The sequence below is a fragment of the Mesoplodon mirus genome (assembly GCF_964341445.2).
Source record: "Mesoplodon mirus genome assembly, chromosome: 5".
Classification (NCBI taxonomy): Eukaryota; Metazoa; Chordata; class Mammalia; order Artiodactyla; family Ziphiidae; genus Mesoplodon; species Mesoplodon mirus.
Genome location: NC_138980.1, coordinates 82871651 through 82889577, shown reverse-complemented (window position 1 = coordinate 82889577; position 17927 = coordinate 82871651). Strand labels below are relative to the sequence as shown.

The following is a 17927-nucleotide window of genomic DNA, read 5'->3' as shown; positions in this document are numbered from 1 at the left end:
ACTGAGCTCATGTGCCTCAACTAGAGAGAGCCCACGTGCCACAAACTACAGAGCCCACGCGCTCTGGAACCCACATGCCACAACTACCGAGCCCACGTGCCCTGCAGCCTGCGCGCCACAACTAGAGAGAAGCCCATGCGCCGCAACAAAGGATCCCGCATGCCTCAACGAAGAACCTGCGTGCTGCAACTAAGACCCAAAGCAGCCAAAAATAAATTAAATAAATAAATAAGTAGTAAATAAATCACTTAAAAAATAAATTAATTAAATTAAACCTCCACTAGAGAAGGAATCTTGTTCTCTTTTGTTCACTGGTACATTCTGAGTACTCAGAACAGTAACTGATGTGTAGTAAATGCTCAATAAATGTTGAATGAACAAATGAATGTCATCAAAGACCCAGGCTCTTTCTACCTGTCTATTCTCTCATTCTTAGCACACATGTCTGAGTCTTAAGCGAGAGAAATATCTTTAACTCTGTTCCTCTCAAGCATTTTGTATAACCTGCTTTATTTTGTTTTGGTAAGTAGGAATTTGAAAGCCCCAAGTGATTCTAAATGTACCAATAACTTTTCCTTAGCACAAATCTCAGGAACAACTACTGACCACCTCTTGTTGAATCTGATACTTATCTTTCATCAGTTCCATTGCATCTTCCACTTCTGTCTTCCTTCAGTGTTTCTGCTTCTCTCCATACTTCTTTTCATGTATTTTTCTTACATTCTTTTCCTTTTTGTTCTGTATCCTTCCTTTATATATCTACAACCCTCTCTGACCTTAATTCTGAATTGATGACTATTTACAAATAGTCATCAATTTAAAATCCATTTCATGTTTCTTAATTTTAATATTATGTAAGTTTAGTACCTTTTTTTAATGGTTCATTGCTCTTTATTTTCATGTAACCCTTAAGAAGAAAAGTTTTACCATCTCTTTTTCTAGAATATCATTTTCCAAAATGGATTCCTCAGATTGCTAGTATGTGGTAGGGTGAAAAAAGGAAATCTGTTGTCAGTTGAGGTTTATAAATGTAGGGTGTAACAAAGTTAAACCAGGTTTTTTTCCTGCAGTACTTCTCACAGCATTTAATACGCTGCTGTTCATTATAAGTCTTAAAGAAAGGAATATGTATGTAATACATTTCAAACTTTCTTGATTGTAGAACCAGTCTGAGACTAGTATTCTGCAGAACTCACTTTAAAAAGCTATTTTAGAATATAAATAGTATTAGGTATTTCCATTTAGGTTGAAATATTAGAATATTTCTTAAAGGTTTGGGTACTAGATGTTTTGTCTTCCTGCTTGTTCATTTTATGAACATCTGAGTGCTTGCTATTTATCAGCTGTTGTTGTGTGCACTCAGATGAACAACTTACGCAAACTGCTTTAAGCAGTACACAGTCTAAGTAACTAAATAACTCACCTAGAGTAGTACTGGAGAACTTCAGTGTTAAAATTGTAAAATTCCAGTGGGAAAATACCAACATTTCTTAAACTTACAGGATTAGTGTTCCTACTGCATCTCTTTTTTACCTTTATAAAGTAAGCTGCAAATACTTTTTAAAACCACAGTGTAGATTGCATTGTACATATCTATTAAATGCTCTGTTTCTGTTATAATGACTTCTTGTGTGGGCTATTGACTTAAAGTGAAGTTTAATATGGTATGTATTTTATTTAAATACACAAAAACAGAAGTTAACATTTAAGCAGCGATTAGTCATTTTAACCATTATATATAGTGTTTGACTTTAGAAAAGATTATCACTTTTTTTAGAAACTATTTAGGCATATTTTATAATCTTGTAAAGAGATAGAAGTCATCACTGACTACATTTATGCTGCAGAAATAAAGGTATGTTAACTGTTAGGCAGAATATTATAACTGAAATATTACTGCATGTTATTAATCTGGGGAAAGAGCAATTTTTTAAAAATGGGATTAGATAAGTAATCAATGATCATCAAATAGTGAACCTTTTTTTTAATGAAAGATTGGTAATTTATTATGAATGTCAGGGCTGTACCTTTTCTAGTAACGGAAAATTACTAAAGTTAGGCTAATAGTGATTTAATAATGATGTTTCTCTTTCCTTTTTATTTTATGTGGTATCATATAAGGAAGACATTTATCAAAAATAGCAGAACCTTAAAAATAAAAATATTGAAGAAAATTTAGTCCTTGTCAAATAAGGACCAAAACTTACTTGATAATTAAAATCTGCTGCCAAGGAAAAAGAAATTGGTAGGCTGTTCTCCATTTTGGTAATGATGACAATTAAAAAAAAAGTTTGACTGGACTATATAGTAATATATAGTATATATACTATATACTATATATAGTATATATACTAGAATATATATAGTAATAACTGGAAACATACTGACCCACCGAAAGATAGCATTATTTGATAAACTTACCTTTATACCCTTTTATAACTCTAATACTTCGCAGTGAGAAGTTTGGTAAGTTATTTAACCTCTCCCCATTCCTACCCCCACCCCCACCATGTCTCTTTTTACATAATTATGAATTTTCAAAAAATGAACAAAAAGCTTTTTAATCATTAAATTACTATAAGATTCTACATAATTAGAGTGAAGGCAAACTGATATGATAGGAGGCAAACAGGACATCTTTTTTTTATTTTTTAATTTTTATTTTGTTGAAATAAGATTTAAAATAAGATGGTACTGATAAATAAAGGAGCATTTTATTCTTAAATCTAGGTATCTTCAAAGAACAGTAAAGCATCCGACTTTACTACAGGATCCTGATTTAAGGCAGTTCTTGGAAAGTTCAGAGGTATTATTTCTACTTTAAATTTTTATATGTAAATGTTCTCATTTATGATTATCAGTGTAATAATTTGTATAAGAATAGGTGTTCAGTAAACAGTTGCATTAATAGATGGAATAAAGCAAAGATTTTTTTTTTGCTTAGTGCTTTAATTAGCTTTAATTACTTTAAATTACTAGCAAAATATCTTCTTTGCATGGATAATTGTAGGATGATCATTCCCTTTCTTGAAAAATTAAAACCAGATTTAAAAGAATGGCTTATAAATAGTCTAATTCTGAATGCCCTAAGTTGTTGCTTAGGCATTGTGTTGAAATAAGTTTATTCAGACCTCATTTTAGAGATAGTTGAATAATGTGTGTTTGTGTGTCTACATTCTAATAGTCTTATTACGGTTTTGAAGTGCAAATTTATGATGGGAAAGAGCTTTAATTATAACCATGCTGCTCTTTATATTTGGCACATTTTATCCTCTAATTGTTACCATTTGAGATTTGTTTTTAAATTTACTTGAACCCCAGAATTGTTAAAAAATTCAAAATCACACAGTCCTAACTAAGCATAAGGAGATTTTTCTCAAGACTTTCTTTTTTCCTTATAAACAGTTTATTTCGGCTAGCAAACAGGTGGCCAGTGTTAAAGTGCTTGGCAATTTCTTAATATATTTTGACAAACAGAGTGTTGTTCCATCTAAATGTAAACGTGCGGAAGAAAAACAAGTGGAAAGTCTATTTTTAAAGTTTTCCTTTGAGAAGTAGTGTATTTGAGAAATTAGATCTCACTGTTGAAATGTATGAGAGTGAAGAAAATACAACCTCCTTTTTTTCTTTTTTCTTTTTTCTTTTTCGGGGCTGTGTGTGGGGGCAGTCCCTTCTGTGGCCAGTTAAACCTCCAGGCTTTTAACCGGTTTGTTTGCCCTTATTTGTCATTCAATTCCAGCTGCCGAGAGCAGTTAATACACAGGCTCTGAGTGGAGCAGGAATATTGAGGATGGTGAACAAGGCTGCCGACGCTGTCAACAAAATGACAATCAAGATGAATGAATCGGATGCTGTAAGAGCTGATTTTTTGACTTGAATAATGAGATGAATTAATGAGCCCAACAATTGCATTTTAAAGCTGTACAAGTAGAAAATAGGATATTAATTTGCTTATTGAGTTTAGTTCTCAGCACATCAGTTGACCACCATGGTTATACATGGTTAATTTGTTGCTTTAAAACAAGGTATGTAGCTTGCTATTTATTGGTAACCTAATTTACAGTGGTTTGTTCTGGCTAAATTAGCTCCATTTTTCATTTTTTTCTTAGTGGTTCGAAGAAAAGCAGCAGCAATTTGAAAATCTGGATCAGCAACTTAGGAAACTTCATGCCAGTGTTGAAGCCTTGGTCTGTCATAGAAAAGGTTTGTTTGTCTTGTTATTTATATGTTTAACGCTGTAAGTTAATTCAGATATTCTATTTAAATTTTACTAAAAATGAACATTTTAAAGAGGATGTTTTCTGTTTCAACTTTGTTATTTAATGTTTTCTGTTCCATTTTATGTAACTTCTAGTTTAGAAGGAGAAAAATCTTGAACTTGTAAAAGTATATTTTGAATTTTGGATTAAAACTGATTGATTAACTCTTTGTTAAACATATTTAATGAATGAATGAAGATGTCTTATTGGTAACTTATATAATTAAGGAATGAAATTCAAAAATGAATGATGAAATTTTTCTTTAAAATGTTAGTTTTGTACCTATATTTCATAGAGAACTCTGGAGTATTTTCTTCATTTTTCAAACACCATATTTAAAAACCTGGAGGGGGTGTTAAAAATTCATAGAAAATTTTAGTTGTAATTTTTTTATTCCATGGTGAGGTTTTTGGTTTTATTTTTGAAGAATACATGGCTTTTACAATCATCTCTCTAAAACACCTAATAAATAATTTAGTATGTGCCATTCCCAGCAATACATTGCAAAAAAATAATTACAGAAAATCTACTGGTACACTTATTATTGAAAGTAACTTATAACAGGTTTTGCTATTTGTATTCTTTCTCTTAGGGAACATTTTATGGTTCTTTAAGAGAACTTTACGTAATGCAGAGCAACAGAGCAATCCAAACAATATAATTGTTAGTCCTTGACATCTGTTTTTCTTTATTTGATGTATCTGAAATAATCACATTGAAAAATCTTTACAGAAATTCTTAATATTTCACTACGCATTGTTGCACACAAAGAAGAAAAGAATAAGATTTATGTGAATTGCATGTACAATTTTACTTTGCTTTCCTCCTGTGAGCTAAATGATATTCTTATCAAAAATTGTAGACATTATTTTCAATAATAAATGTTTAAAGGCCAAATAATGTAGTATAAATCAATTGTGAGTGTTCCCAGTGCTTTCCATATGAAAAATATATTTTTTGTCTTTTTTTAGGACTAGACAGAGAAACAGTGAGCACTTTAGGGGAGAAAGGGAAGGGAGATTATTATATTATTAAACATAGTTCATCCCCTGGGAATATAGGCAGGGGTTCTTCTAAATTTTCAGTAGTGCTCTGAGCAGTTAACATTTATATGCCCAAGGCATTTTAATGACTGATTGTTGCATGTTAATTATTTTGAAATATTTGAGCAGTTTGAATAGATAAAATTTAGAACGACAGTAAAAAATCAATGCAATATTGAAAAATTTCACTAGTGAACACTAAAAGTGCATACTTTTTTATTTCAGAACTTTCAGCCAACACAGCTGCCTTTGCTAAAAGTGCTGCCATGTTAGGTAATTCTGAAGATCATACTGCACTGTCTAGAGCTTTGTCTCAGCTTGCAGAGGTTGAGGAGAAGATAGACCAGTTACATCAAGAACAAGCTTTTGCTGACTTTTATATGTTTTCAGAACTACTTAGTGACTACATTCGTCTTATTGCTGCAGTGAAAGTAAGCCTTATTTTGTAATCTTCCTTGACTTCTTCATACTTCAGTGTTTTGCTTATAAGAAGAATATGGTATCCTATTAGGCATGCATTTAAGTGTATAAATTACATACTAGTAAGTATAAAATGGCTTCAAGATGATTATTCATAGCTTAATATTCTCTTCCCCTCTGACTTAGACAGTACAATAGCCAGAATTGATGTTTTTAAGAGATCTAAGGATGCCAAATAAAATAAAACCATTACACACTTACTTATATATTTATATATAGAAGTTTGCAGCTAACTGATAGCATTTGTTTACTCCTTCTAGCATAAGCTGAAACTACCCACTGGATTCTGTTGTCATAAGTAAAGTTATAATAAGAAGCAGGAAAAAAACAGAACTGATTATTGCACGAATATGTTTAATGGTGGCTTTGGCATGAATTTGGACTATAAGCAAACATTCTGTGTATATGTCACCATCTAATTATAGACAAGATAGGACTAGATTAGATAAAAAATTGTGTTATCTAGTGGTAATATTCAAGGATGAACAGTCTTAAGTTTCTGAATGGTTAAGAAAGTAATTCCATTAACTAATGAAAATTAGTATTTTATAGATAACTCCAATATTCAGATAATGAAACTGAACTGACTGTTATTTTATGTTACATGTTTTGGAATATACTTTTTAAGATCTTATGGTGTCTTTGAATTACTGTTAGGAACATTAGTTCTCATGGAGTAGGGGGGAACTGGAAGTTTACCTTGGATTCAAACATCTAGAAAGTTAAATTAGTATTTATAATCAGAACATTGATGCATTGCATATTATAGACGATTCTGTTCTCAGGTTAATGATGACAGTTATTACTAGAGGGTTCTTAGCATTTCAGAGTGGTGCTTTCTTAGGTTTAGTTTGTCTACACTACCAATTTTGTTTGTATTTATTCTTAGGTGTTACTCTTTCAGTTTTTATTGGAGTGTAGCTGATTTAAATGTTGTGTTAGTTTCAGGTGAACAGCAAAATGAATCCATTATACATGTACTTATATCCACTCTTTTCTTTTTTAGATTCGTTTCCCATATAGGCCAATACAGAGTATTGAGTAGAGTTCCCTGTACTATACAGCAGGTTCTTACTACTTACCTATTTTATATATAGTAGTGTGTATATGTCACTCCCAATCTCCCAGATTATCCCTCCACTCCCTTATCCCCTGGTAACTGTAAGTTTGTTCACTACATCCATTGACTCTACTGCTGTTTTGTAAATAAGTTCATTTGTACCCTTTTTTTTTAGATTCCACATATAAGCGATATCATATGATATTTGTCTTTCTGTGTCTGACTTACTTCACTCAGAATGGCCATCTCTAGGTCCATCCATGTTGCTGCAAATGGCATTATTTTATGGCTGAGTAATATTCCACATCTTCTTTATCTATTCCTCTGTTGTTGGACATTTATGTTGTTAGATGTTACTCTTTATATTCCTGGCAGTTAATTTTTCTTTTCACCTATTTAAATATATTAATATAGATAGTTACCAGTTCATTTTATATAGGCAACTTGTGATATACAGAAATTCAGTTTACAGATAATGGTTCTTGTTTCTCACCTGCTCTCACCTCATTCCAGAGCTCCCACTAGCATGAGAGCCATTATTAAAAAGTATAACACCTGCAAAAAACCTGTGGGTTCAAAAAGGGACACTAGGCAGTGTCTGTGAGAAGTAGTACCTGCTGAGAAAAGCTAACCTGGGACAAGACTCCCTGACAGGGTTGGCCTCCCTGTGTGTTGGATGCTCATCCCTCAAAAACAGCTTTTCTCATACTGCCTCTACCTTCTTACTGTTTTTTTACATTCCATGAAATTACAGTTATATTAATGTTTCCCAGAATGTTTTCTACATAACACTGACACTGAAAGATGTGCCACAGTCAGCTGAGTTTTGGAGATAATGTATGCAGTATCCCTGTCTTGCAGATTCAGAGTGCATTTAAAAAGCTTAGGACTGTCTAGCAGTAAAAAAAGACATTTAACTTTATTTAATCCAGAGGCTTCCAAATTCATATGAACAGGAATTCTTTTCCACTTAATATATTTTTACATATATGCAACACACTTTGGGAGATACTGAATTAGTGATTCATTGACTAAAAGAAGAGTTAAAGAGCTATGGTCAAGTTATACCTTAAGATGAATTAAGCTCTTTCAGATTGATTTTCTACTGAAACCTAGCCCAGGTCAACTTCATAAAGGAGTTGAGAAATTATGGAGTAAGATGACAAGGCATTTTTTATGGTCTTTATTTTTTGTTTGTTTTTTATTTTAAACTAATTCATTTGTATTTGAAAGAGTAATACATGCACAGAATAATTCTAACAGCCCTAAAAGGTAAAATTTCTTTTTACTAAAACCTCTAGTTTTTCTTCCCTTGGTGAAATTCTGTTAGATGTCTTTACAGGATTAGCTGTGCACATTTATGAAGCTAATTTTCTCTTTGTTTTTCTTTCCTTCTTTCTTTCTGTGTTTCTTTTTCTCAGCCCCTTTCTCCCTCCCTTCATCTCTTCCTTCCTTCTTCAAAAAGGCACATACTATATACACGATTCTTTGCCTGCTTTTTTTACCCACTCTATTTTAAAAAGGTCTCTTTATCAACTTACGTAAATATGTTTCATTCTTTTAAATGGTTGTATCATATTCCATCATTTAGTATATAGATGGACCTTGAATTATTTGATGAGTCCAATATTAAATATTAAGTATTTTGATAATAATTCTTTGGGCATAAAATTCCTAGAAGTAGAATTACTTGGCCAAAGGGCATATGAAGTTTAAATTTCAATAAACATTGCCATATTACTGTCTGAAGAGGTTATACCTCTTCTTTATACTCCCACACCAATATATGTGTTGCTTCTTCTCCCACCCAATGATGGTTTTTTTTGTGTGTGTGTAAATTTTAATTTCTTTAGTTATTGTGAATTTAAGCATCTTTACAAATGATAAGCCATTTGCATTTCTTTTTTCTATGAATTGTTTATGTTTATGCCCAGTTTTATTTTTTGTCTTATTGATTTCTAATACCTGTTTAATACTATTCAATACTTAGCTCTTTCTTTTATCCGTATTGAGAGTACTTTTTAAAATGATGGTAAGTTTGAAACTAGGAGTACTTTGAGAATTAGAATTTAGGGCCAAAGTAGGGGTAATGAGAACATGAGAAATTGGGGCCTTAAAGAAGGTGATGAAGTTCATCCACTCAGAATACTGCCCAAGCCTGGCCCTGTAGCCAGGGAACTCCTGTTTCCCTCTTTTGTACAGGCTCTGACATCTGGGACTCTATATTTTGGGTAATACAGTTAGTTAGCTCACGTGTATTAAGTGGTAAACTCGTTAGATGCATTTTCATGTATTGGCCTTCTGTGAGCCACTAGAGTAGGGTCAGGGATTGAGGGTAATAGCTTTGAATGTTTATAGCACTAGAATCTTCATAAGGAATTCTTACAGGGAATGCAGATTTATAAAATATTTAAAATAATTTTTTTTAAAACCAGTAGATGGATTCCCCAAGGAGTTTAACATCTTCATCGTTTGGCTGTAAGTAATCAGCATCCTTTCAGGACTCCAGGAATCTAGGCAGCATACTTTCAGATTCACTGAATTAGAATATGATATTAATTAAAATTGCAGCGTCAAATTTCCTGGTTGGCCAGGAAAACTGCTCCACAACTGCAACCTTGTCTAACCTAGATGAGCTTGCATACAATTACGTACCATAAATTAGCGGGGGCTGGGGGATGTCTAAAGTGAATCATCAGTGTAAATGTATCCCTCTTGTAGAAGAAACTGGTTGTACCAGAGTGGATTAGTATCTTGACATGCAGAGGCATACATTAAGTTATGATTTGATATTTTGGGATTGACATATATACACTAATATGTATAAAATAGATAAATAATGAGAACCTGCTGTATAGCTCAGGGAACTCCACTTCGCTATACAGTAGAAACTAGCACAACATTGTAAAACAGCTATACCCCAATGGGAAAGAAAAAAAGATAGCATTTTAGAAGATCAGGTATGGTTCTGATTCTTTTTTTCTTTTATATTCTGGTGTTACAAGGGTAGGAAACCAAATGAAGAAAAAGTTAATTCTTATGGAGTTAAGATTAATTTTTTTATCTAAAATAACCTGACTTTAGTAGCTTTGCCTTTACCATAGCTCCTATATCTGTACCACAGTGAACATGTGATTTCTGGAATATTATGAGATAATAAACCGGGCAGAGAACAAATTAGTTTAAGTTGGTGTATCACTGAAAAGACCAGTTGATATATACTAAGAACTTAAGCAAATATTGAAATTAAAGGGCATTTCGGTTCGCCGTTGCACTGTATTGGTACATATTTTAAATAATCAAATTGTTATTGAACAGAGGAATTTATAAATGAAGAACTGATATGGCCGTGTTCCTTTAAAGGAAAACTAGGCCTAAAGTCTTAAATTACTTTTCAAATTTGTGTATGTGTAGCGGGTGAGGCACAGGGATTGTTTATTTGTTTTAAATGATAGTGACTTTTTGAATGTATTTGTGCTAGATGTATTACTTTTGTGATTTTGGCCCAAATTAATTTAGCTGAAGCAAAATCAATTCATAATGAGAAATGTTTTAAGGAGAATGTAGTCTTTTAAACATAAAAAAAGCAAAGAGAACAGTAAGACTACTGAGAGAAGAGAAATTATATGAGATGACAAATCTAGTAAAATGTATTTAAATGCCTATAGAGTGCGTTTAACTTACCAGTTTGCCTAGGATGTCTCTTGTCCTGGCTAATTAAAATGTGTACGGTCTTTAAGAACTCTGGATGTGGAGTTTTTAATATTCTTGCCCACATTTTCAAAATATGCTGTATGCTGTAAATACAGTCCAATTATGGTTTTTTCCTGTTACTTAAGTTATTATTTACACTTCTGGTAGAAATCTAAGAGTTAATCAACTACATTTATATGTGTATGTTATCTAGAAGTAATCCATAATAGTCCTTACTAATTATTAAACATCCCCTAGGTTAAGTCACCATGCATGCTATATACTTTTCATTTTATTCCTAGTCCACAAATCTAGATCTCATTTCACTCTTTTATATTTGGAAGAACTGTAGGTTATAGAAATTAAATGAATTTCCCCAAGATCATACAGTGACAAAACTAGTATTTGAATCCAAATTTGATTTGTTCCAAAGCCTACATCTTGAAAATACACTATCTATGTGCTTTCTTCTTCATCAGGTTCCTATAACAGTGTGTATTAATTTACTGTTTCTTGATCCAAAAGCTCTCTATTTGGAATAAATGAAAATAACTCTGTTTCACCCATGTTATTAATGCTTGCTTCATTTGTTCAATTAATAAATACTAAAAAAAAATGAATATATCCCCAACATCGAGCTAGAAAAGGGATTATTGTATTCCAGTCTGTCCATCAGTTTTTTTTTAATGAAATTTCTAATTACTGTCTTACATTCATATTTCATTTCTTTCCTCCATTCACTTGCTCTTGCTCTACCAAACTCCTTGAAAGAAGTCATGGAGTTGGTTGAATTGTTCTGCTACGGTCTTTTTGTCTATGTCTTCGTTTAATTCTGCATACTAGATACATATATCCATTTGCACTTTTTATCTTGTAGAGGACTATCTCTCCCCCCACCCCCCGCATTTTGTTATATCTTTACATTGTTTTGCCTTTTCTTTTATTCGCTATTGGTAATCTCTTCCACCACATTTTTACTTTACTTTGTTATCTTATGGCTTTTAACATTTCCTATTTTTAATTTTTTGGCATATTTCCAACACTTAAATCTGCTTTTGATATTTTAGTAGGAAAACTTTCAATTGTAAATATGACACCAGCATTTTCCTATTAAATCTTTCTTCAAAGCATAAAACTCTGTTAGAAATCTTATTATAAGCCACATTTTAAACCCTAATCGTGGGACTTCCCTGGTTGTCCATTGGTTAAGACTCTGCACTCCCAGTGCAGGGGGCATGGGTTTGATCCCCCTTGTCTGGGAACTAAAAATAAGAAAAAAATCCTAAAGGCTAGTGAAATGGATTTTATATGCAGTTTTGGTTTTTTTTGTTTTTGTTTTTTTTGCGGTACGTGGGCCTCTCACTGTTGTGGTCTCTCCCATTGCGGAGCACAGGCTCCAGACGCGCAGGCTCAGCGGCCATGGCTCACGGGCCCAGCTGCTCCGCGGCATGTGGAATCTTCCCGGACCGGGGCACAAACCCGTGTCCCCTGAATCGCCAGGCGGACTCTAAACCACTGCGCCACCAGGGAAGCCCTGTTTTTTGTTTTTTTATTCTGAGCTCTTATATTTCATCCAATTACCAGGTTTTTGTTTTTAAGCAAATGAATATGGACCTGTATTTTCTTTGATATTGGCATGTTTATTTTCAATATCTCATTATATTAGAGTAGTATATAAGTACTTGGTTTTATTGTTTTTAGTACTATAGCACTTCTAGTATTTTGAAAGTATTTCAGTGTTAATTCCCAGTAGTAATATTATGTTATTCACTTACAGGGTGTATTTGACCATCGAATGAAGTGCTGGCAGAAATGGGAAGATGCTCAAATTACTTTGCTCAAAAAACGTGAAACTGAAGCAAAAATGATGGTTGCTAACAAACCAGATAAAATACAGCAAGCTAAAAATGAAATAAGAGAGGTGATTAATACAAAATGCTTTATTTATCTCTTTACCCAAATTTTCCATGACTCATTCATATATTCATAATTTTTCATAAATTTTTTTCTGAACCATTCAACACTTAGCTATTTTTTCATAACTTATGAACTGTTTTATAATTACTTTAACATTTTGATCATCATTAAAATCTCCAGATCCCTTTGTTACTTTCACATAATTATGGAATGGATAAAGAAGCATACAAGGAAAAGATTTAAATTAACCTTGAATTAATGATCACACATTTCTTTTGAGATGGTTAATTTGATTTCAGATTATTACTTATTTTGTGTCTAAAATTGGTTTTAGAGATAGACTTGTCCCACATGTAGCTGTCCAGGTGACATTGTCCCCCATATATATGTATTATATATGGTATTTTAGTAAATTTGTATAAGTTTATTATAATTTATACTTTTTTTGCCATGCTTCAATAAGGAAATTGAAGAGGTAGGACAACCTTTATATTACTTAAAGTAAATGTACCTGCTCTTTGAAGAGTATGTACCAGTGTTTTGGTTACATAGTGGGAAAATATAATTTCATTGCTTAAGTCTTCATTTATTTTATTTTAGCTGTTCCATTGGTCACTAATCACAACGTTCATTGTTTCTGTAGTGAATTTAATGTTTACCGATAGGTGTTCAGTAGACCATAATTGCACAATTTTTTTTTTAATCTGTACATTTCACCATTACAAAAATGTTTTTTAAATGTTTGTCATATAATTTTTCTAATTATTTCCATGGGCGTATAAATTGTGATGAACATGTATTCTTGAAATTAGCCAGTATTATTGATATATTTTGAAATAATTTAAAGGTATATAAAGAAATGAGAAAATTACGCTCTAACACTGCTAAATTATTTGATAGTGAATTTTATACTCAAAATCTTTTCATCTAAATTAAGGTGTGGAGACTGTAGTTCATTAAGCACTAGAGTATCCTAATCGTAAGTCTGACAGTAAAATATTAATGGAAATTAAGCTGATGTGCATTTCCACTACTGGAAAGTTACATACAAGTCTGAATGATGCCAAACTGGGCTTTGCCAATATTGAGCTTTCAGGATTTTTAGGCACTGCGTTACAAATCAAATGAGTGGTCATGACAGCTAGTTCTATAAATTTTTCCCAGACAAGATTAAAAAATATGTACCTTTTTGTTTGTTTTTGTCAGTGGGAGGCAAAAGTGCAACAAGGAGAAAGAGATTTTGAACAGATCTCTAAAACAATTCGAAAAGAAGTGGGAAGATTTGAGGCAAGTATAATAATTTCACACTTTTCTTAACAACTTGGTCACATTTTGCCACAGTATCATGGTAAAATCAAATTTGGTTTTGTACTAATGGACCTTTTTTTCCCCATGTATTGTACTTTAACAGAAACAACGAGTGAAAGATTTTAAAACTGTTATTATCAAGTACTTAGAATCATTAGTACAAACACAACAACAGGTAAGGTAATTTTTTATAACTTAAAAACTTCTTCTAGAATTTGTTTTTGATATGCTTTTTTATTTTAAAGATGATAATCAATGAAATGAGCTTTACTTGAGAAGTAATAAATGGAGTAGAGAAAACCAAAGACAGCAAAGGAAGAATGGTAGTAAAAGTAATTGGAAATTCTCGGGTCCTTTTTGCCCCTACTGGTAACCTCTGGGAGAGATATACTTTTCCCAGTTTTAGACTATGAGAAACACTTTGGACTACTTTTCCCTTTTTCTCAGTCTTCCCAGTTTTACTTCCCTTTTGATCATAGCTGTTTGAGTACATTCTTGTAGTAAGTTCTTCTCTTCCATACCAGATAGAACTTAAACTAAAAACTAAATTTTAAAGGTTTTTAAAAAAATATTGTTTTGATTTTTCCTTTAGTTTGTGTGGGTTTGGTGTTGATTGTATACCACTAGTGGCATTTGTCTCCTTAAATAGAGAAAACCATGGATTTTAATGTTACATTAAAGAAAAGTCTGTAACAAGATAATATCAGAGGTTTGTTCCTGTGTATTTTAATATAAACTTGAGTAATCAAATTATTTAATATCTTGAATAGAAGGATTTTTTCCTCCAGTTCTTTTTAAACTATATAATATCAATAGATTAAATTTTTAAATTAGGTGATAACATTATATCTTCAAATTATATTTGTTTTTGATTTTAAAAACTTAGTTCATAAAGTCAGATTCTTTAAATATAAAAAGAAATCGGGGGCTTCCCTGGTGAAGCAGTGGTTAAGAATCCGCCTGCCAATGGAAGGGGCATGGGTTTGAGCCCTGGTCCAGGAAGATCCCACGTGCTGCGGGAGCAACTGGGCCTGTGCACCACAGCTGCTGAGCCTGCACTCTGGGGCCTGCGAGCCACAGCTGCTGAAGCCTGTGCACCTAGAGCCCGTGCTCCGCAACAAGAGAAACCACGGCAACGAGAGGCCCACGCACCGCAACAAAGAGTGGCCCCACTCGCAGCAACTGGAGACGGCCCGTGCACAGAGCAAAGACCCAGCACAGCCAAAAATAAAATAAATTAAAAAAAATTTTTTTAATGAATAAATAAAGCAACTATCTGTAAAATATATATATATAGATAGATTATATAAGCTTGTTCTTAAAGGAATTGTTTTAAACTTAATGTTAGTTTATATGTCAGTCTATTCTGTTCTCTGGACTCAGGACTATCCAGGAAAGACTGGCAGCTAATTCCTTCCAGTCTCTTTTCCCATTCTTGCTTGGATATTTTCTTTTCTTCCTCCTTTTCTCATTGTTTTTGGCTAGCAATAACATAAAATGTGAATATCCTCTGAATTAGGAGATGTTATCACTTTATATTGGAAAAGCTCATTGCAGTTCTATTATTTAAGGTAATCTTATTTAACTTATACTAACAAACTGTTTCTATATATACAATTCATAAATTAAAGAAATCTTAAGTTTTTCGGTATTTAAAAAATTTTTTTTCTTACATCAAAAACTAAAATTACCCAGGAGTAATTAATATTTTAAAATAATTTATATATGAATTATATTGACAGACTTAATATAAGGGAATTTAGATGATCCCTTTAAGAACCAGACTTTAGTAAATGTTAATCATTGTTAGCTATTTGTATAGATTTTTTTTTAAATGCTTCACAGGATATATTATATAAACGACAAAAGGATTATGAGAATGTCTTTTATTTTTTGTTATCATCCACAGCTGATAAAATACTGGGAGGCATTTCTACCTGAGGCCAAAGCCATTGCCTAGCAAGAAGATTATTCCTGTTAAGAAGATCTTGGATGCTTGTTCCAGTTATGCAGAATTCCACAGTGAAATCATCTAAAACCATCTAAATAAACCACTATATATTTTATGAATTACATGTGGTTTTTTATAAATATATATTCTGACATTTTATTACAAGCTGCATGTCCTGACCCTCTTTGAATTAAGTGGACTGTGGCATGATGTTCTGCAATACTTTGCTGAATTGAACACTATTGTGTCTTAAATACTTGCACTAAAAAGTGCACTGCAAGGCCAGAAAATTTTACAATATTTTTTTCTTTACAATATGTTCTGTAGTGTGTTCGCCCTCTTTATGAAGTGAATTATCAGTGCACTGATTAATGTTCACTTATACATTCCTGTACGGAAATGATGATTTTGTGATTACAGTAATAAAATGATATTCCTTGTGAAGTATTAGTAACAGATTATTTGGGTATGTAAACATATTAGGGATCTTTTAAAAGCATTTTAATAGGAAGAAACTTTTTCTTTTAGATGTATATAGGTGATGCTATGATCACTGATTTTTTTAATTCACAAAAAACTGAACTCTTTCATTATTAAATGACTCAATGAAGGTTAATTAAGTTTTTTTATCCCTTGGTTCAACTTTGGGGAATGCTCTTGAGTGGGAGTAAATAATTGTCTTTGCTTGTTTTTATCCATTCCTATTATAAGTGCCCAACTTAAGAATTAGAAAAAAATAGATGTTTCTGTTACAGGTCCTGTGGATTTTGCTCATCTTCTATTATCTTCAAAGTCCAAGACTTCGCATATATTTAATTTATTCCTTGCTTTCTCTTTGTTTTTCGTTTTAAACTAAAAGTAGATCATCTGTGGTCATCATTGACAAAGAATAGTGCCATGCTAAAATGCCCTGTGATTTGATGAATAACCAAGGATAGTGCAAAGGAAATTTGAAGTAAAATGAAATTTGTCTTTGGCAGCCATCTCACCTATTTCTGTATCCTGTTTAGATGGCAATTATATAACCCTTAATGTTGATGAAAGTTTAGTTGTAACTGGGATCAGAGTTATTTTAATTTTTTAAAAGTATTCTTAAAGATGCCCCTCTTCTCAGGCTTAACAACTGTATCTCCCTTCCAGAAGAGTAGGATGTTGTATGTGTAACTGAGTCCTTTCTAGCAGCACACTGGATACAATTAATATATCAGTATCCTCAGGATATGTTTGCTTCCACTTCTTTTAGTTGAAATTTTAGGCCTACTGTAGGTGTTGTTCATGTTTATGATCCTGGAACCCAGAAGAATGCCGTATACATAATAGGGAATAAAGACTTGATGAATTGAACAGGAAAAAAAAAAATTCTGGGTGATGCAAAATAATGTTTACTGTCTTAAGAAGAAGGAGAAATTGAAGCAGAAATAGTATAGTCTTTTGTTGTTGCTTCTCTTGGAGGTAACCTAGATACGTTTAAGAAATGAGTAATTCCTATTAATATGTATCAGATCCTATCTTGTTGTCCTGTTAATACTGAGCAAAATATAGGCTTACTGGGAACAGTTTCACTACAATGACGGCCTAGTATTAAGTACATAGGTTACGTTTACACATGGGATAATTTAGTTATTCAAGCTCAAATCGTCCATTATGCTGTGGTACATGTGTAATAACATTCAGTACCTCCAAATAAAATAATAAATATTATCAGACTTGATCAAGCTGAAGAGAGTAACAGACCTGAATCCATTCCAGATTTCATTCCCCTTAACAACCTTTACTAAAAGATAAAGAGGCTGTTGGAAATTTCAAGTAAATTATATGAACTTCTGATACCTATGAACATTTTAACAGGATTTACTTTCTTCAACACTACACCTATCTCCGCCCATCAACCTTCACATCTCTTATTCATCTTACTAAAATACTTCCATTCTAAATAAATAGAACAAGAGCATTAATAGTGCTGATAACGTAATCTTTTAGTTATAAAAGTCTGAATTTTAATTTTTTTTCCTTTAACCGGATAAAAGTTAAAGAAGGACTAAGGCAGCATAGTACAGTGGAACAAGCTGAACTTAGAGTCAACATACTTGTGTTCAGTCTTTTATCACTCAGTAGCTGTGTGACACATCTGTAAAACAAGAATATAAAACTGAGTCCTGAAGTGCCTTTCTACTTTAAAATATGTTGTTTAAAATATCAAACTTCCGTATAAATAT

The 17927-nt window shown here is 32.4% G+C and overlaps 1 protein-coding gene across 1 annotated transcript in view; it reads left to right on the top strand.

Annotated features, from left to right (window-relative positions):
• The window catches only part of SNX2 (sorting nexin 2), a 55786-nt gene extending 39631 nt beyond the window's left edge, over window positions 1-16155 (top strand). Inside the window, exons 8-15 of the mRNA XM_082620439.1 lie at window positions 2731-2806; window positions 3740-3853; window positions 4110-4203; window positions 5528-5733; window positions 12313-12456; window positions 13659-13739; window positions 13864-13935; window positions 15670-16155. Of these exons, the coding sequence (XP_082476565.1) occupies window positions 2731-2806; window positions 3740-3853; window positions 4110-4203; window positions 5528-5733; window positions 12313-12456; window positions 13659-13739; window positions 13864-13935; window positions 15670-15720 (838 nt within the window). The 3' untranslated portion in view covers window positions 15721-16155. The remainder of the gene's footprint in view (window positions 1-2730; window positions 2807-3739; window positions 3854-4109; window positions 4204-5527; window positions 5734-12312; window positions 12457-13658; window positions 13740-13863; window positions 13936-15669) is intronic.
• The last annotated feature ends 1772 nt before the right edge of the window (window positions 16156-17927 follow it).